Source organism: Felis catus, chromosome B1 (assembly GCF_018350175.1).
Source record: "Felis catus isolate Fca126 chromosome B1, F.catus_Fca126_mat1.0, whole genome shotgun sequence".
NCBI lineage: Eukaryota > Metazoa > Chordata > Mammalia > Carnivora > Felidae > Felis > Felis catus.
In genome coordinates this window covers 114,758,576-114,779,093 of record NC_058371.1, presented here as the reverse complement: position 1 = coordinate 114,779,093, position 20,518 = coordinate 114,758,576, and the positions used below count along the sequence as shown (strand labels likewise).

Genomic DNA, 20,518 nt, shown 5'->3' with positions numbered 1-20,518 from the left:
TTTTTTTTAATTTTAATTTTAATTAATTAATTAATTTTTATTTTTTAATTTACATCCAAACTAGCATATAGTGCAATAATGATTTTGGGAGTAGATTCCAGTGATTCATTCCCTATGTATAACACCCAGGAGCAAACATTTCTAATAAATTTAACTTTATAAACAAGCAGTGTCTTGTAATATGAGTGGTACATGACACCGAATGTCACATGATCACAACTGAACCAGTAGTTCTTCTCTCACTGAGGGATTGTGGGTGATGGTCTCCCATGCTCAGATGCTCGGTCTCAGGCCATGGTGTTTGGCAGAAATCTGTGATTTTTCAGAATGTTGGAGGGTGCCCACAACTGGCACTAGTGTGTTTTTTGTCACTTCAAAGCACCTATGGACAGTCCTTTGCTTTTCCATACAAGAGTAAGCATAGGAATGCTTTGCCTCATTCTAGGTCAGGCTGCCTGCAGATACAGACTCTTTTCTCTGCTGCCTTATTGCCAGTTAACAGCATATGACAAGAGTCTATTGATACTGTACTGTAGTCAATATCTGTGCGAGTGTATACAATGGCCCTCATGCAGAAAAAGGTTGAAAAGTGGTAAGAAGGAGATGATTATGGTGGAAGTTAAGAAGGAAATCATCGAGAATTATGAATGAAGTGTGTGAGTGGCCGAAATTGCAAGATTGTATAGGAAGTCTGCGTCTGCATCTCATCTGCAGAGGAGAAGGAGATAAAGGTAGGGGGATCCCTCACTTCAAATGAGATTAGGGAGATGTTTAAAATGCGGGAAACTGTGCAAAATTTTGTAGAAAAGCACCACTGGAATAAGGCCGTAGCAGTGCGAGCAATGAATCTGTTTAACGACAATGCAATGTCACATTTCCGCGAAATCCTCAAAAGGAGGCAAAACCAAGTGTCCTTGGATAGGTTCCTTGTTACAATTGCACGAAAAGAAAAAGATTCCATTGAGCCAATAGATAGCAGTGATTCCTTTAGTGAGAGTGAAAGTCGTCTTACACAATAACCCTCTTCTCTTGTCTCCCTCGCACCAGCTACAAAGGTTTTCAAAGGTAAGTGCAGGTTAATTTATTTTTCTTTATATTTTGTATTTTCTTCTTTATTATTTTGTATTCTATTACAGTATTGTAATCATTTTTATATGCATAGTTTTAGGTTGTAGAACAAATAATCTAACTTTCCATTATTTCTTAGGGGAAATACGCTTTGATATACAAGTGCTGTGGATTACAAGCATGTTTTCGGAATGAATTATGCTCACAAACCAGGGTTTTACTGTACAATTATTTGGCTTCCCAGAACAACACGGCAGTCTTGTTCTGTTCTTAGCCTTCAAAGCAGAGTGTAAATGAAAGCCATGAATGAAAACCTAACTTCTTGAAGGACTCAGGACTTCAATGGGGAGGAGTAACTAGAAAGCCATAACCATGAACCACCATATCTATCATAGGAGAGAAGTGGGCCTCAGCAGCAATTAGGAATGAATCTTACAAGACTCATAGAAGTTAGATGGGAAAGAGATTTTAAGGTCAAAAAGAAGCAGCTAAAGAAACTGTGGGATGGCCTTAGGAGTTACGAGTGTTATAATTTTAGACTTGTTTAGACATGTTCCTTCCTCCCCAACCACCATGAACCTGTGGAGACTTTTGCACTTTAAGAAAATGAAACAAACCTCTGTTAAGGTTGCAAGAGATGAGCTTGAAAGGGGGAAACTCTGTTGGGAGGCTTTTGCTGTGGAAACATCTGGCCCTACACTGGTTTGTTTTGTGGGACTGAAAGAGGAATGTTGTTGAACTAAGTGTCAACGCTGTGTTTCAGTTTAAATGTGTGACGATGACGACTTCTTCTTCTTCTTCTTCTTCTTCTTCTTCTTCTTCTTCTTCTTCTTCTTTTTTCTGATACTTTTTTTTGGATACACCTTCTTAATATTTCATTTTATGGTTACCAGAAAGGTTAGATGAGGTCATTGCTTTTCAAACTAGGGTCTTTATGAAAGCTTATTTTGAGGATCTGAAAGTTCCATAAGAAATTTAAAAATTATGTGTTTTCCTGTCATTGATGATCTTGAAATTTTAAACATCTTCTGGATGATATGAATGTTTATTGTATCACTGATAAGATCTGATACATCAGTGCCAGTATGTACACTTGTGTTTGTAATATCATTCGTGTCAAGGGAAGACACAGTGCCTTCTCCAAGAACCTTTTGCTATAAATTGAAGAAAGAAGTGGGAGAATGGAACAATTACAGGCATTTGGTAAAGATATAACAGCTCTGGATACTGAAGAACTGAGCCTTTCAGTGGTTAGCACAATACTTATATTGTAGATACTTGTGTTACATGGATCCTCTCTTGGGGTCAGTAATTAGCTGTAGGAATAGTGTTAACCACATAATGTGTTTTCCTGTTCCAAATGTCAAAAATAATCATATATGCTCTTTTACTGTAGGTTTTAATCTCATAATTGTCAAGAGAATAAACTACAGAACCATAAGGTGACACCTTATTAAAATGGACATTTGATACTTGAGAATTGGTTAAATAAAATTAAACGAGATAGGCCTGATGTCTGGCACATACGAAGTACTCTAAACTGTAGTTGTTACTAGGGACAGCAAACCTCTGTGGCCTCTGGTTTCTGTTTGCTGTGGAGTTTTTCAAGGGATTTCTTCTCTAGGGAACTCAGGATTTTACCCTGGCACTGCTGCCTGTGGAGAAGAAAGGGAGCAACTAGCTTAAGACTGTTGGGGGTTAGCCAGGAACCAGCAGTCATCAAAGATCAGTGTAGATGCATATGTGGCCAGAGATCAATACTAGAAGAGAGCCATTTCAAGGAAGGTACTGGAACATAATCAGGAAACAAGTGTGTGGGGCTTGACCTTCAAGAAAGGAATTAAGCAAGTTCTGTTTAGGGGAAATGTAGCAATACCCTCATGTTCAAGAGTCCTGGGCAGAAGTAGGAGCTTGGTGGAGCCTGACTTTTCCTTGAGGAATTTGGGGAGAAGTTAGAGGAGAGGAGTCTTTCAGATAGTATGTTCTAGATAACATTTAGAACTTTCTCAGGGACAGGGCAATAGGAAGACCTAGAAACCCTACTGATTTAGGGACAGATTTGCTGGCCTCTCAGTGGTTTGAGGAGATAGTTGGCAACCCAGGAGGGCTGGGATGGGGTGGGGATTGGGATCAGGGATGACAGGTTCTTTATTTTAGAGTGATGTTTTGGTTCTTGGGCTGCGCATTAGAATCATCTGGGGGTGCCAGATGCCTTCAGACTAAGTAAATCACAGTAAATCACAGAATCTGCAGGTGAGAGTTGGACATTGGTTGATTTAAATGTCCCCCCACCTGATTCTAATCTGCAACCAGATTTGAGCACAGACTGTAGAACATCAGAATCACTAGGAAGGCTTTGTTAAAATTCTGACCCAATCCATAGTTTCTGATTTATTGGGTTGGGAGTGGAGTCTGAGAATTTTCGTTTTGTTTCTTTCTTTCTTTCTTTCTTTCTTTTTTTTTTTTTTAAGTTTGTTTATTTTGAGAGAGCGAGCAGGGGAGGGTCAGAGCAAGAGGGAGAGAGAGGATCCCAAGCAGGCTCCACACTGTCAGCAGTGGAGCCCAACTTGGGGCTCAGACTCAAGAACCATGAGATCATGACCTGAGCTGAAACCAAGAGCCAGATGTTTAACCAACTGAGCCACTCAGGTGGACTGAGAATTTGCATTTCTAACAAGTTCCCAGCTGATGTTGATGCTGCTGGCCCAGGACCCATACTTTGAGAGCTCCTATTCTAGAAACAGGCTGTTTCAGGTGTCTGTTGAGGCTTTAATGCTCACATGGAAGCTGTCATTTAACTGGATAGATGTTCTTGTTTATCAAGTCCTTTTTGCTGTGACTATGACTGTGATATGATTGAACTGAAGGCTGCTTCTGTTGTTATTATACCACTTGCTAACCCTAACCATGGGAAATACACAAGTTGCCGAACCTCTTTAAGCCCCAGTTTACCTTATCTACGAAATGGAATGGTCCTTCCAATTTCATAAGAACTGTTCAAGTGTATTAGGACTCCAGTTTGGAGAAGAACTGACACATTATTTAACAGGAATTTTTGTGGATGTCACCAAGTCCATAATAGTTACTAAGGAAGGCATGAGGGAAAGAGAATACAAAAAAGTCAATAGCATGAAATTTTTGTAAAATGATATTTTATTATTTTTGTATCTTGAAAGCTGGTTGTCTCAGCAAATAAGGCAGCATTCCTTGGACTCCTCTAACTAGATTACCAGAAAAGTTCTGGGGCCAGGCAGCCTTGGAATTCGACCTCTGGCTTCACAGCTTAACAGCTGAGTGATATTGCCCTCTCTAATTCCTTTTCTTCATTTGCAAAACAGGGTTGATGTCTGCTTTAACAAAGTTGTTGGATTGATTAGAAATAGTCTTGGAAAATGTAGAGTATGTGCCTGGTACATAGTAAGTGCTCAGTACATTGCGGCTCTTAATTTTGCTGCATTTGTTGCTTTTTTTTCTTTCTTTTTTTAAGGGTTTGTGTTCTTTCTGATAATTGTGGATAGAGACTGTTACTTCTGTAAGCACTCCTAGCTCTCAGGGATCTCATAGGAGAAATAAGACAAGTGCATTAATAATTTAGAAAGAAATAAGCTGGCCTTTATTAAGTGGCCTGTGGCTGTGTAGCCATGCTTACGACGGTCTCAGCTTATAGAGCCAGTCTGGGGTAAGAGTCATGCAGCTCTCAGGTCTGACATGGAATGCATAGGGGCAAGGGACAGACTGCTTGATCCTGAGTCCATCTCAGTGCTGGACAGTTTAGACACATAGCAGTAGGAAAGGAATACCAATCCCATTTGGAGTAGATTAAAATAGTAAAAGAACATTGGACTCATCCTGTGGAAAGCATCTAATACGTGCCAGGCAATGAGCTAGTTGTGTTTTGTTTGTTTGTTTATTTATTTACTAAGTAAGCATTGAGTGCTAACTATGGGCCATGTGCTTAGGTTTGCAAAGACAAATAGGACATGAAGTTGTCCTCAAGATGTTGCTGACCTGATGTCCCTAGAATATGTCTGCAAGAAATGACTGCAGGAAACTTGAACATCAGGTTGGGTTGCTGTCTGTGGGTAGATAGAATGAAAATACTGCTGTAACCTGAAATCACTTGAAGTGATGCTATAAAGTTCATCCGTTCTATCCATAATAAATTGTGACCTGCACCAAAGAGCTTCTTCATAAAATGGAAAATACTTCACAGAGAATTTAGTTTTCTCTTTTTTGCCTGTATTGTCTCCATTCAAACCTAACCATATCCACTTTGGTTTTAAATAGGAATGTCCTGGGGAGCCTGGGTAGTTCAGTCGGTTGAGCATCCGACTTCGGCTCAAGTCATATCTTGCAGTTCATGGGTTTGAGCCCCACATGAAGCTCTGTGCTGACAGCTTAGAGCCTGGAGCCTGCTTCAGATTCTGTGTCTCCCTCTCTCTCTGCCCCTACCCCTTTTGTGCTCGCTCACCCTCCCTCCCTCCTTCTCTCTCTCTCTCTCTCGCTCTCGCTCTCGCTCTCGCTCTCGCTCTCTCTCTCAAAAGTAAATAAACATTAAAAAAAATTTAAATAGGAATGTCCTTTCTACCTGTGTCTACACCATAAGATTTCCTTCATATTTTCCTGAAGTTTTATGAATTAATCAAGAAAAGAAAAGCTGAAGTAGAAAATGTTTACAAAAACAAAAACAAAAACAAACAAAACTGTCAGGAATAACTATTTAGGGTATACAATTGTTGCCTTCTCACTAGACCAGAAATACTGGTATAGGCACTTTGGAGAGTCCAAAATCCTAGAAAATGTTCCAGTCATTTGAGTAAGAGAGAAAAAATTGAGCCTTTTTCAGACCAATAAGGCACTGTGGAGCTAAGGGAAATTTTGCAGAGCAAAAATGTGATCAGTAACACACTGGGAAAGATCTGTCTTCTTCCTCTCTGTTAGGTTTGTCCCCTCCTTGCACCTCCTGCATCTTCTGGTTGAGAGGGAAAATAAACAAATGTTTTTAACACGCTCACTTTGAAGTGATCATTTGACATGTGCACTTTGCTCTCCCGGAACATTGCCTGGAGAGTCTTGATTTAATAGCTGTTTTTGGCCAGTGTCTACACACACATGTTATCTCTAGTGTGCTCATTCAGGATGAGGCAAGGCAGGGACCCACCTGCTCAGTGTCTTCTTGCGGGGGTGGGGTTGTGGGAGAACAGAAGAGGGAGTGGCTGGAGGAGTTAATCAGAGGACTTAGGATAAGAGGAGGGTCAGCATACAGGTTGAAAATGCTTTTCTGGCCATGGTTTTTCCTGGTTGAATTTTAGTGTTTTTATAATGCCTGTGGCTTTGGTTTACTTGAATATTTGAGGGCACTTTCCTCTCCAGGTTTGGTTCTGCTTGCAGTTTAAACAAAGTAATTATAATTGATCCTTGAACAACATGGGTCTAAACTATGTAGATCCACTTATACATGGATTTTTTACAATATTGTAAATGTATTTCCTCTTCTTTAAGATTTTCTTAACATTTTCTTTAGCTTGCTTTACTGTAAGAATATGGTATATAATACATAAAACATGCAAAAAATTTTTTTTAATTTTTTTTTTAACATTTATTTATTTTTGAGACAGAGAGAGAGCATGAACAGGGGAGGGTCAGAGAAAGAGGGAGACACAGAATCTGAAACAGGCTCCAGGCTCTGAGCTGTCAGCACAGAGCCCGACGCGGGGCTCGAACCCACGGACTGTGAGATCATGACCTGAGCCGAAGTCTGACGCTTAACCGACTGAGCCACCCAGGCGCCCCGCAAAAATATTTTTTAATTGATTGTTATTAGTAAGGCCTCTGGTCAACAGTAGGCTTAATAGTTAATTTTTGGGGAGCCATAAGTTGTATGTGGATTTGCAATGGTGTAGGGGGTCAGCACACCTAACCCCAAGTTGTTCAGGGGTTAAGTGTATAAGGAAAGCATTGTGGCTTATCTGCTCTATAACAAAAAATTCCCCATGACTGTCAAATCAAACATGAGTATAATAACTTTGAAAATGGGTTTCTAGAGAAAAGGTGTGAAATCACCTCTTATTTGTTCCTTCCCTGTCCCCTTCCACCACACCTCTTCATGGTTAATCCTTTAATTCCTTGGAAGTTGGCCCATTCTGGATGTCCTCCTCTTATCCAGCCTTCTGAGTTCAGATGCCTGAAAGGATTCTTCACTATGGCAGTTTTTATTTTATTTGACTTCCCATATATGGAGCCTCATATATTTAGTTTTTTCCCCCCATGTATTCTCCGTGTGATTATAAAGTCCCTGAGCAGAAGGACACTGCCCTCATTTTCTTTATCTCTCTTTCCTTCAGCTTTGGTACTGTCTTGTGCCAGATGTACTTGAATTTTCTTCTCCAACTCCTTGAGGAGCAAAAAAACTTGAGTGATGCCTGCTGGAGAAGAAGGAGGGGAAGTGGACTGGGACCTAGTCATGTAGAAATCTGAGGAATCCTTTCTGTCCTAGTCAAAGGATGATCTAGGTCAGAGGTTAAGAGGGACAAAGTGAAGATCACTTGTGTCATTCCAGAGGGACTCTCAGAGGAGCTGGAACAAAAATGGGAGGTCCCTAAGCCAGCACCTCTGCTTGCCTCCACCTTGCACGTGAGGTGTCCCATCGCTGGTCGTCACACCTCCCTTCAGCTGTTGCTTCGCAGGGTTGTCTGTCTCCAACTAGTTTAATTTCATCACCAGCTGCATCTGGAATTTGAGATTTATTTTCTTAGTTTCTGTGTCATGATTCTCCACCAAATCCCCCCACTCCTCCAGCTTTGGTGATTTAGGCACAGGACCCAGCATATAGTTATACTCATGGCTACCATTTATTACAGCAAAAGGATACAAAACAGAAACAGCAGAGGGAAAAGATGTGTGGGGCAAAGTCTGGCGGAAAACAGGGGCAAGCTTCCAGAGTCCTCTCCCAGTGGAGTCGCACAGGACACACACAGTTCCTCCAGGAATAAGTTGTGACGGCACATATGGAATGTTGACCAGGGATGCTCATTGGAGACCCAGGGCCCTTGGTCTTTATTGGGGCTGTTCACATAGGCACCCTCTGCCTGGCACATACCAAAGTTCCTGACCCCCAGAAAGAAAGTAGGTGTGCAGCAAAAACCACAATGCATAAGCAGTTTAGGCACTGAGAACCATTCTTCTCCGGGAAGGATGGGAACCCTCCAAATCTAAGTTTCCAGGTGCCAGCCAAGGGCATTTCTAAAGATAACAGTCCCAGGCCTGCTGTGTTGCCTTTTCTGCACTGTGTCTAAATTTGCTCTTGCTTTTTTTGCTCTGAATTTATTAGATGTTCAAATTTGTGTCATGTGATTTGAGGTGTTGGCAAGATGAGCCTGGGTCTGCTGTTATTTAGAGAGAAACCCTCCTCTGGATTGATGGAGGTTTTGCTTTCCGGACGTTGTTTTGCTTTGGCCATGCTGCCTGCCTGCAGCTTGTGTTTCTGCCAATAGGGCAAGTTCACCGCTTGCCTCTGTCCTTTTATCAAGGTAATTCTCGTTACCACCACTACCCAGCTATGGTTGTTAGACCTTCCTGTCCTGGCAGCATTTTCTTTTCTTGGTTCCCAGGCATGCTCTGGGGCAGGGCAGTACTGATGCTGCCTGCCTACAGGTCCCACAGGCTCAGACTTGCAGCCCCTTTATGAAGCTTTCCCAGGAAGAGAACGTAGGTGCTGTTGTAATTAACTTCCATTTAAAACCTGTCTTATAATTTTTATAAGTGTTCTTAGGAAATCTTGGCTCAGGGATTTGAACCTCTTTGCCTTTGAGTTTTGCTTTTCTGTTACTTTTCCTCTCTGGTTTTCAGCTTTGAATTTTTAGTTGCCTAGTTTAAAAAAATCTCACATCATGATGGTAGTTTAGAACTGTTTCTTCCTGTCATCTCTGGGCAGGTTCATTTCAGCTAACCTGTCCCTCTCCTACTCACTGTTGGCCTACAGAAGTTCTAAAGCAGTGGCCCTGCAGGGGTCTTCTCAGACCCTGAAGGGCATGTCAGTTGTGCTGGTGTCCTATATCATTTATATTTGTGTTATAGGCCATGGTCCTCTTACTTATGGCTTGAACTGAGTACAATGCCTACCTGTAATGTGACCCAATGACCTATTTTTAGCCACACTACCTATTCCACAGTCCTTGCCAAAGCTGTTGGCAAATTATGATGGAATTGGGATTGACTCGTCACTGAATATAGCTGAACGAAGCTGGCTCCAGGTGAACTTTGAACAGCTTCACTAAATGTGCCCCTCGGGACTTAGCCAAGGTGGGATGGGGCAGGGAGGGGAATTGCCCTCCTAAGTTGGCTGACCACCAAAGACCTACTTTCATGGGAACCATGCCACTAAATAGCCCTTGGAAACTTTTTGCTACAGATTTCAAGTCTTCTGTTACTGAGCAGAAGAGATGAGCTAAGTGGTCAAGCTACACAGGATATGCTCCAATTTTAAGGAAAAAAGATGGTGGATGGGGAGTAAGCGCTCTGTGAGTGGGCTCTTGAGCACATGGAATACGGCTAGTGCAACTGAGGAACTGAATTTTGAACTTTAGTCCATTTCAGTTTAATACCACATGTGGCTAGTGGCTCCCTGTTGGACAGTACTGTTCAGGGAAGTGATTAGAGTGTGGCCTTCAGAGCCTTGATTCAGATGCCAGCTCTGCTGCCTACCTGTTGTGTGACAGTGCACATACTTCTTATAAGGTGGTTTTGAGAATTTGTCCATCCACATAAAGGCTTTAGAGCAGTGCCTGGCAAGAGGTATGTGTTTAGTTGATACTGGCTTATTATTACATTTACTTGGTATTTTGAATGGAATGGTGGCAGAGTTCGTATGGAATATGAAACTCTATTATTTTTATTCTTTTATGTTTTCTTTCTTTTTTTGCTCTAGGTTGCTGCAGCAACTGGCCACACGGTAATGTTGGTGGACCAGACAGAGGACATACTAGCAAAATCTAGAAAGGGGATTGAGGAAAGCCTTAGGAAAGTGGCCAAGAAGAAGTTTGCAGAAAACCCCAAGGTAATTTTTGTTTTATATGATTTCAAGACCATTCCTCTGACCATATCACATTTGGTGGCCTTTGCTTCTTTTTTCGATTTGTTGTGTAAAGCTCATTTTCCCATAACTTTAGACCAGTATAAGTAACATCATCACTGTACATACTAACTGTAAGAACTGATTACAAAACAGGAGAAGTAGATAACCATATTGTTGGGTTTTGAGGTGGGGGAGAAGGTTTCTGCAGGTAGTGAACTCATTCTGTCCATTGAGAATTTGGGCTTAAGGAACACCTGTTTTGTTATACTGATGGAAGAGAGTGAAACAGGAAGGTAAGTTTAAAAGAAAATTATATAATAAACATTGTATTCAGATGGAAAATTTTGATTGCTTAAACAATGTCTTATGCCCTTTTATAATGTCATTACCAGAGAGGAAAATACAGAATGTTCTCACTTCCCAGCAGCAGAGGGGGTGCAAGAACCTGAGGAACCCTAGAAGGCTGGAAACTGGTTCACTGACTCGTTTTCTTTGGACCTTCACATTTAATTAGAAATACTGTGGAAGTCACCAAGTGAATTTTTGTTTACGCTTGTCACCTTGTTAAAGTTGCTTAAGATTGGTTCCCTTGGGGCTTGGATGGAATTTCACTTTCACACACAGGCAGAGAAGAGTGCAGGTAGGGATTTTGTTCTGTTTGTCACCTCAGGTGTCCATAGTGTATGTCTAGTTGCCTTTTCAAAAAAATTATTTATTTATTAAAAAAAATTTTTTTTAAACGTTTATTCATTACTGAGAGATAGAGACAGAGCCTGAGCAGGGGAGGGGCAGAGATAAGGGGAGACACAGAATCCGAAGCAGGCTCCAGGCTCTGAGCTGTCAGCACAGAGCCCGACGAGGGGCTCGAACTCACAAACTGTGAGATCATGACCTGAGCCGAAGTCAGACACTTAACCAACTGAGCCACCCAGGCACCCCTCAAAAATTTTTTTAAAAGTTTATTTATTTTGAGAGAGAGAGAGAGTGAGCATGAGCAGGGAAGGGGCAGAGAGAGAGGGAGAGAGAAAAATCCCGATCAGGGTCCACGCTGCCAGCACAGAGCCCAACATCAGACTCATGAACTGTGAGATCATGACCTGAGGAGAAATCAAGAGTCAGATGTTCAACTAAGTGAGCCACTCCAGCACCCCACCTTTTGAAATTCTTTATTATAAAAGAATATATATGCCATTTTAGCTATTTTTTATTATATTTTATTATTTTATTATATTTTTATTATATTTTATTATAATAGAAAAATCTGCCATTTTAGCTATTTTTAAGGGTAGAATTTGGTGACTTTAATTACATTCACACTATTGTGCAGCCATCACAACTCTTTACAAAACTTTCATCTTTCCAAAGAGAAACTCTATACCCATTAAGCAATAACTCCTCATTCCCTCCTTCTCCCATCTCCCAGTAACCACTAATTTGCTTTCTGTCTCTCTGAATTTGCCTGTTCTAGGGACCTCCAGTAAGTGGAATCATATGCTTTTTGTCCTTTTTTGACTTGATTTATTTTATCTGTCTTCAAGATTCATCCAGGTTGTAGCATGTGTCTGACCTCCACTCTTTATCGTGCTTGAATAATACTCCATTGTATGTCTATATACCACATATTGTTTATCCATTCCTGTCAGTGACCCTTGGGTTGTTCTCACCTTTGGACCATTGTGATGAATAATGCTGCAGTGAACATTGATATACCATCTGTTCAGGTCCTTCTTTAATTCATTCACATATGTACCAGAAGTAGAATATCTGGATCATATGACAATCCTGCGTTTGGCTTTTTAAGGAACCACCAAACTGTTTTCCACGGTGGCTAAACCATTTTACATTCCTACAAGCAGTGTATGAAGGTTCCAGTTTCTCCACATCCTGGCCAACACTTGCTTTTTATTTTTTTCATAATAGCCATCATGGGAGGTGTGAAGTGGTATCTCACTGTGGTTTTGGTTTGCATTTTCTTTTTCTTTTTCTTTTTCTTTTTTAAGTTTATGTATTTGAGAGAAAGAGAGAGAGAGAGAGCATGAGCAGTGGAGGAACAGAGGGAGAGAAAGAGAGAATCCCAAGTAAGCTCCATACTGTCAGTACGGAGCCCAATGCAGGGCTTGAATTCATGAACCGCAAGACTATGACCCGAGCCGAGATCAGAGTCAGATGCTTAACTGACTCAGATACCCAGATGCCCCGCTTTGCATTTTCTTAATATGTAGTCACCTTTTAAAAATCAGAGGGGCAGGAGTGGAGATAATTTTTACTTTCTCCCTGAAGAAATCCAAGCAATAAGTATCACAGGCAGATTAACAACTGGCATCTGTCCTCCAAATTCTTTTTTTTTTTTAAGTTTATTTATCTATTTTGAGAGAGAGAGAGAGTGAGCAGGGGAGGGGCAGAGAGAGAGGGAGAGAGAGAATCCAAAGCAGACTCTGCACTGTCAGTGTGGAGCCCAGTGAGGGGCTGGAACTCACTAACCGTGAGATCATGACTGGAGCTGAAACCGAGTCAGATGCTTAACTGACTGAGCCACCCAGGCACCCCTGTCCCCCATATTCCTAATGATAGGGGGACCTGGGATAGGGCATATTGTGATGAGGGTGATGAGGGTCCAGATGGGGCCAGGGGCGGGGGGGTGTTGCTAAGAGCCCTGGAAGTTGGAGTCAAGGACAGAGTGAATCTGAACCCAGGTCATCTGCATTTTTCATTTGTTTATTCTGTACACATCTGCTGCTTGCTCCTTTGAGCAGAGGCTCTGGGCCCTGCTTGAAGGATTAAAAAAAAAATAAAAAAATAAAAAGTGGGTGGTGTGCTCCAGATGCACAGCTCCAGATGAGTGACTCCTTGGGAGTCTGGTGTCTTGGTGTTTCTCATCTGTGCCTGGGATGTGCTTGGAGGAGGGACGAGTCAGCTTCAGCTTGCCTCATTGACACACTGCATGCACTTTGTTCTGCACAGACCAGCACATCAGCCACTTGCTACAGGCGGCTGTGGAGAGCTCAACATGGGGCTGGTCCAAGTCGAGTCACATGCTGCATGTGAAGACAGACACCAGATTTCAAAGACTTAATAGGAAGGACGAATGTAAAATGTCACACTGCTTTTTTTTTTTTTTTTTTTAAGTTTATGTATTTTGAGAGAGAGCAGGAGAGGGGCAGAGAGAGAGGCAGACAGAGAGAATCCCAAGCAAGCTCCGCACCAGCAGCGTAGAGCCTGATGTGGAGCCATCAGGCGATGGCTTGATGCGGGGCTCAAACTCATGAACCGTGAGATCATGACCTGAGCCGAAATCAAGAGTCAGGCACTTAACCAACTGAGCCACCCAGGCGCCCCAAACATCTCATTGCTTTTTATATTGATTACATGTTCAAATGATAGTATCTTAGATGGATTGGGTTAGATAAAACTAATTTTACCTGTTCAGTTTTTAAAATGCAGCCAATAGAAAATTTAAAATCACTTTTTATCTCACATTATATTTCTGTGGAAAAGCTCTGATAGTTGTTTTGTTCCATGATGGTTTTGGATGGCTTTGCTGATTATGACCACGTTGCTGAGTATGTTCCCAGGCTGACAATGCCCCATGGACAAATTACATCCTGAAATAAAATGGCACTTGTTAGAGGTGCTGTCTTCTTCCTTTTTTTTTTTTTTTTTTTTTTTTTTACAAAGGATTTCTCTGTATTATTTCTCAGGTATGCATGAGTCTACATTTAGCTCAGGAAATTTCTCAATTAAAAATGTCATGGGGGAGAGAAAAACAATATAAACAGACCATTTAAAACTAAGAGATAAAACAGCCAAATGAAATGTGCAAACTTTGACTACATCTTGAGAGACAACTGGGGAAGTTCGAGAATGCACTATTTTCCGGCTATTTCAATGAGACTATGCTATGTAAACAAATGTTCTTATTTTTGGAAGATGCATGTGTACTTATTCTGGTGAAGTGACATGATGTTAGCAATTTACTTTCTAAAGATTTAGCAAGAAAACAAGGGTGTGTAAAGAAAGATAAAACAAATGAGCAAATGTGGCAAAATGTTAACAATTATTAAATCTAGGTTGATCTACATTACAGTTGCTACTATTACACTAGTCTTTCAACATTTTTACATTTGATAGTTTCCAAATAAAAAGCTCCCAGAGCTCGCTCATTCATATGGTCTTTTCTTTGTCCCCCATCTCCACCAGTAGAAATCCATCCATCCTATAAAGGATATGCCCACACCCAACTTTACCCACAATACTTTCCTAGATTCTTTAACTCCTGTGCCTACACATGACTTCTGACTAGATTATGAGCCTCTAGAAAGCAGGTACTATGTTTTATTCATTTTCTCATTGTTTTATCAGATCTAGCAATTTGATTGAAATCACATCATCTATCACAATCCAAGCTTTATGTGGGCCAGAAGTCTCAAGTGCTGGCTAGTCTACTAGCTATATCACAATCCCTGGGGCATCTTTTTCTAAAAAACAGTTTTCCAGGTACCACCTCAGACCTACTGAATCTGAATCTCTGGAGATGGGCCTAGGAGTCTATGTTTTGTTCTGCTCTTGGGGAGTGGAGAGAGCTGATACTAATTACTGAATATATTTAGAGGTGCTGTCTTCTGCCCTGACGTATGTCTGTGGAAATCTGGAGTCACAGATGAGACAAAGGTGGGACTGCAAGCTTTCTGCAAGTGGAGGCTGTGTCTGGCATGTTTTTGCAACACCAGTTGCTGGTTTGTGATGGGCAATTATTACTTGAAGAAGGATTGCTAAGTTTGGCTTTCTTACCCTCTCTTGCCCTCGCTCAGCTCTTCTCTGCCTTCTCTTAAAAAAAATTTTTTTTTAATGTTTATTTAATTTTGAGAGAGATGCACACAGAGTGCCAGCAGGAGAGGGACAGAGAGAGAGGGAGACACAGAATCTGAAGCAGGCTCCAGGCTCTGAGCCATCAGCACAGAGCCTGATGGGGAGCTTGAACTCACAAACCGTGAGATCATGACCTGAGCCAAAGTCAGACACTTAATCGACAGAGCCACCCAGGCACCCTGTTTGCCTTCTCTTAGAGACGAATAGTTAGGGGCACCTGGGTGGCTCAGTCGGTTAAGCATCTGACTTCGGCTCAGGTCATGATCTCACGGTTTGTGAGTTGACCCCTGCATTGGGTGATCACGAGCCCGACTTCTCTCTGTCTCTCTTTCTCTCTCTCTCCCCGTCTCTGTCTCTGTCTCTGTCTTTGTCTCTCTCTCTCTCTCTCTGCCCCTCCTGGGATATTCTGTCTCTCTGCCCCTCTTTCACCTGTGCCTTTCTCTCTTCATGGTGGGGAAAAAAAAACAAAGAATAGTCAGCATCACCTCTCAGACTAATGAATGTTGCTGAGCTAAGCTCTTACTCCTTTCCAGGCTCCCTGGAAGCCTGTTCCTGGAACAGTGCATGGCAGTCTGCTCACTCACTGAACAGATAGAGAGCAGGCTGATGCAGGTGCTGCAGGTGGACCATTTAGTAACTGGAATAGAGCTGACAAAGAGTGAAGGATTATGACCTGTACACGACAGTGATAGCTGACCAGCAGTTGGGACGTTCCCAGGCTGACTCTTGCCCTGGTGTCTAGAAGCATACTGAGATGCCATCGACCCTAAACGGAAAAGTAGGGAGTTTTATTTCTTAGAATTCAGGACACATTCCAGTTGCCTCTGGGGCGTGTTTGCCTGTCCTCACCCTCCTCTCTCCTGCCTCAGCAAATCACAGCATTTTCTGGTGAGTCTGGTGAATACTCTCTTCTCCTTTCTTCCACTGTGTCAGGCGGGTGATGAATTTGTGGAGAAGACCCTGAACAGCATATCAACCAGCACGGATGCAGCATCTGTGGTCCACAGCACAGACCTGGTGGTGGAGGCCATCGTGGAAAACCTGAAGATGAAGAACGAGCTCTTCAAGAGGCTGGACAAGTTTGCCTCTGAGTATGTGACCCTTGGGCATTCTTGTTGGTTTAAGGGCTCCCTTCCCTGGCTTGGGCTTTTCTCCCAGGAGGGAGTCTTTTGACACCAAGCCCACTTCTCTTTTTAATATCACATAGCTGTTTCCAGAAGACCTGACACTGTTTCCCCTGTTCTCCATCCTCCCTGTCTGCTTCCCAAGGCTTGAGCTGCCTCCGTCTGATCCTTGTCCCAAAATGAGGGTGGAATTTCCCACAGGAAAGTGGAGGGTCCATTCAGAGACAGTCCTCTGCCTGGGCCCTCCCAGGCCAGAGGACAAAGAGCTTGGGCATGTCCTCAGATGTCTGCTGAGGAAACTCACAGTAGTTTCATGACAAAATTACTTTTTTTTGAGGACAAGCTTCAGAATGGTGTAGTGTTTTTTTTGTTTTTTTTTTTAATGTTTATGTTTGAGGGATACAACATGAACAGGGGAGGAGCAGAGAGATAGGGAGACACAGAATCAGAAGCAGGCTCCAGGCTCTGAGCTGGCAGCACAGAGCCCGACGTGGGGCTCGAACCCACAAACTGCGAGATCATGACCTGAGCCGAAGTCGGACGCTTAACCAACTGAGCCACCGAGGTGCCCCAGAATGGTGTAGTTGAAGGGAATGCCTCTCTGTCTACACAAAGCTCCCTGGGCTCTCCTGTTTTGAGCTTTATCTGGATTAAGTCAAAACACTTGGGAGCATTACGGGAGCATTGAGTTCTTCCCAGACTTCCTGGCAAAGGGTGGGAGAGGCGAGTCCGCCCCACATAGGTGAGGCATACGGGTGCCTGGGGCTCAGAACTGGCGGTCTGAACGAGTGTCCGCAAGCTTTTGCGCGTGTGCAGCTCTCGTTCTCAGAATTTGGGACCTTCAGTTGTATTTGCGTTTTGGCTTTTGGCAGTTGTGACACCTGGCTGATTTATTCACACTCTCCTTGGGGCTTGCTTAGCCACACTTCACCTTTCCTGGTTAGAACTGAAAGTCAGAATAAGATTATATGACAAAAGCAATTCTTAGGCTGCCAACGAGCAGCAGTTACAGAGAAACGCTGGCATCCCAGCCTGCTGGAATGTGAGCCCTCTTAGCTGTATGGCCTGGTATCCGGAGAAGCCCTGCTTTTGACAAAGAGGAGACACCTGTCTTTCTGTCACCTTTGTATCACTCTGCTGATCAGTGTGCTCTTTCTCTTCACATTGACATTTAGGGTCTGCAAAAACAGAAAATTCTTTGGTCCAGGTATTGGCTCCCAAGTGAGCAGGAAGCCCTCTAAGGTAATAAACCACCTCCCACCCCAGGAAAGGTGTAGTCTAGAAGTTCGGCCTTTATTTAAATGATGGTCATTCTTTCGTGACAGTGACGGGTCTGACTGCCCTCTCATGTCAGTGTGAGTAATGGAAGGACTGTTAGGGGAAAGGTAGGTGGCCTGGGGCCGTGTCTCTCCCCCCCCCCCTTTCCTCTCTGACCTTGGACGGTCATGAAGTCTTTCTGGCCCTCAGTTTTTATCATCTGTAATTGGAATGGGGGGTTAGGGGTAAATAGTTTCCAAGACCTTCCCAGTTCTAACCCTCTTAAGACTAGTTTCCCTAGTAATCTACTAAATAGGGGTCATGGTACCTATTGCACAGGGTTGTTGAGGATACTAATCAATTGGACTCACATTTCCTGAGTGCCTGCTGTGTGTCAGGCACTGTACTAGGCTCTCTCACTTAGGTTGATGTAAAACAGATGTGGCATGCGACAGGGCACACCAGAGTAGGCACGCCATGGATGTGACTCTGCTTCTGGACACCAGCTGTCCTTCTCTACACTCTTGTTTTCATTTTAGACCACCTTTATTGAATACCTCCTAAGTTTTGTTTTTGTTTTTGTTTTTTTAGGCAGCTTGATTGAGATATACTTTCCTGTTAAGTTTTAGTTAATCCTGTAGCAGGAGTTTAGAATATGTTCTAGCATCAGAGTTCCAGGTGGAAGCCCTGATGCACCCTGGAAAAGAACATCACTTCCCTAACTGCAGTACAAAAAGTACTGATGAAAAGTTTGGCTAGAGCCCACGGTCGGTCCCAGCTGAGTCCTGTCTTTCCACTTCCAACAAAGTATGAACTCTCCAGTCCACCTCAGCGCCCCCCACCCCCTCTTGCATTCTCCGTACTAAGGCTTGGAGGCGTTGCTAATGATCATCATGTTTTTTGGGTACCTGAGTGTTAGGGAAAAACCAAAGACTGTCCAAGAGTCAAGTGTTTCAGGGAAAATGGTGAGGGTGTACTTTTTTGTGGAAGATAAGGCAACCCTGTATGTTTAATCTGTCCACACACAGTATTTGTGTGGAAGGAGGGCAGTGTGAGAGCTGATAGGAGCAGAGCTGGCCCAGCCCTACTGGGAGAGGTGTGTGAGGAAGAGGTGTCTTCCCCTTCTGGTCAAATATATGCTGGGAGAGCCTTGGATGGGAGACACTCGGGACTGGGCTCCTTTAATGAAATGTGCCCTCCAGTATGCCTTCATTTCTCCCTTTTGCAGACAAGTTGCCCTTCAAGTCGTGCTATAAACAGGTTCCGCATTATGAGGATAACAGCCCCTGCTAGCACAGCCTTGGATTGCGGTGGCCCTGCTGCTGTGGTTCCTGGTGTGCAGCCTAACAGTGCTGCAGTGCAGCCACACTCACGTTTCTTCTCCTGTCCCCTCCTCTCCCATTCACCTCTGATTTCAAGCAGATTTAGTTTTGCCTTTTGGGTAGGCTACACTGCCCACCCCACCCCCCCCCACCCCCACCCCAGTCTGGTCAATAAGGGACCCCTCTCCTTCATGCACTGACCAGGCCATTATGGTTCTAAATAGTATTAGGCGGTTCTATGTATGTTTACCCACAAGGTGGTGCTGTAGGAAAGCCTAGAAGTCTTTGTTTGAAGATTTGCCCGTAATACCTTTGGCACCCCACTTTACTGTGGTCTTTAAAAACTGAATTTGGTTTAAATAAATATGGATTCTTAAAAATTAATATTATACAACACACAAAAAAGATGGTACTGCTGTTTGAGGAGATTTTATAAACACAATACTTAGAACTATGTTTACAATGTACATGTCTCCTTCCTTCCCCAGACCTACCCGTGTAACTTTAAAACATTTTTTGGACCATGTTGGTTTTCTTCTGTTTGCATTTTAATTCTCTTTAAGTGGAAAATTAAAACTTTTTTCTTTTTTTTTTTTTAATTTTTTTTTTTTTTTCCTTCAACGTTTATTTATTTTTGGGACAGAGAGAGACAGAGCATGAACGGGGGAGGGGCAGAGAGAGAGGGAGACACAGAATCGGAAACAGGCTCCAGGCTCTGAGCCATCAGCCCAGAGCCTGACGCGGGGCTCAAACTCACGGACCTCGAGATTGTGACCTGGCTGAAGTCGGACGCTTAACCTACTGCGCCACCCAGGCGCCCCTAAAACTTTTAACTTGAGGGGAAAAGATCTTAGTTAATGTTTCTCATCTGTTTCATCTGATGTTTCTCATTGAGGATTCAGGTGTTTCTTTACAATTTTTTTGTTTATTTTGAGAGTCTGTGATGAATCCTTTCTTTCATTAGTCTGTGCTCATTTAGGTTTCATTTTGTGACTGAGGTTAAGTAGTAGCCTCCTTTTTTCCTACGTATCATGAAAATTAACTAGTGAAAGTAGAGAAATGTTTCTCCCTAAAATTAATGAAAGATTGGTAAAGACTAGATATACCTTTGGAACAGGTAGCTTTTAAATTACCTAATTTAAAATTTCAGAATTTGAATGAAACTGGTCACTTGATTTCAGCTTCCTGGATAAAGATCTCTTCTCCCTGACTTCCTCCAGGGATCAGGACAATAGATTGGGGCAGCAGGCAGTCGCCTTGTGCAGTCGCACCCAGAGCAGTCCTCTTTGTTTCCAGAGATGGGACTCATTCCGACACTCCGCCATCTTTCTCTCCACAGACACACAATCTTTGCCAGCAACACTTCCTCTCTGCACATCACAGACATAGCCAATGCCACCACAAGACAGGACCGATTCGCCGGGCTCCATTTCTTCAACCCAGTGCCCATGATGAAGCTTGTGGAGGTCAGTGGGCTCACGCGTGTCTGCTGGCTCTGCCGGCTCTCCCAGCCCTGCTCTCTGCCCCATACCCTGGCTGCTACCGGGGATTGCTCTGGGTGGATATGAACGGGAGGGCGGAAGATGGTCTTTGTGCTTGAGTTTCTCTGGCCGCAGTCTGTCCTTCCAGAGCCAGAAGAGGAAAGAGCACCTAATATCTAGGAAGGCTGTTGTGCTTTGTTCCTTTGCAGCCCGGTGTTCTGACCAGTGATGGCCAGAAGGGCTGCTAGCTTTGTGAAGTGTCATGTACTTACTTGCGCCGTATTTGATGGGTAGTGCAGAGAGAGGCATCTGGCTGGGAAGACAGCA

General features: G+C 43.0%; 1 protein-coding gene across 1 annotated transcript in view; it reads left to right on the top strand.

Moving 5' to 3' along the window:
* HADH (hydroxyacyl-CoA dehydrogenase) overlaps positions 1-20,518 on the top strand; it is a 50,575-nt gene that overhangs the window by 15,230 nt on the left and 14,827 nt on the right. The window contains exons 2-4 of the mRNA XM_003985100.6: positions 9,995-10,123; positions 15,941-16,098; positions 20,050-20,176. Of these exons, the coding sequence (XP_003985149.3) occupies positions 9,995-10,123; positions 15,941-16,098; positions 20,050-20,176 (414 nt within the window). The remainder of the gene's footprint in view (positions 1-9,994; positions 10,124-15,940; positions 16,099-20,049; positions 20,177-20,518) is intronic.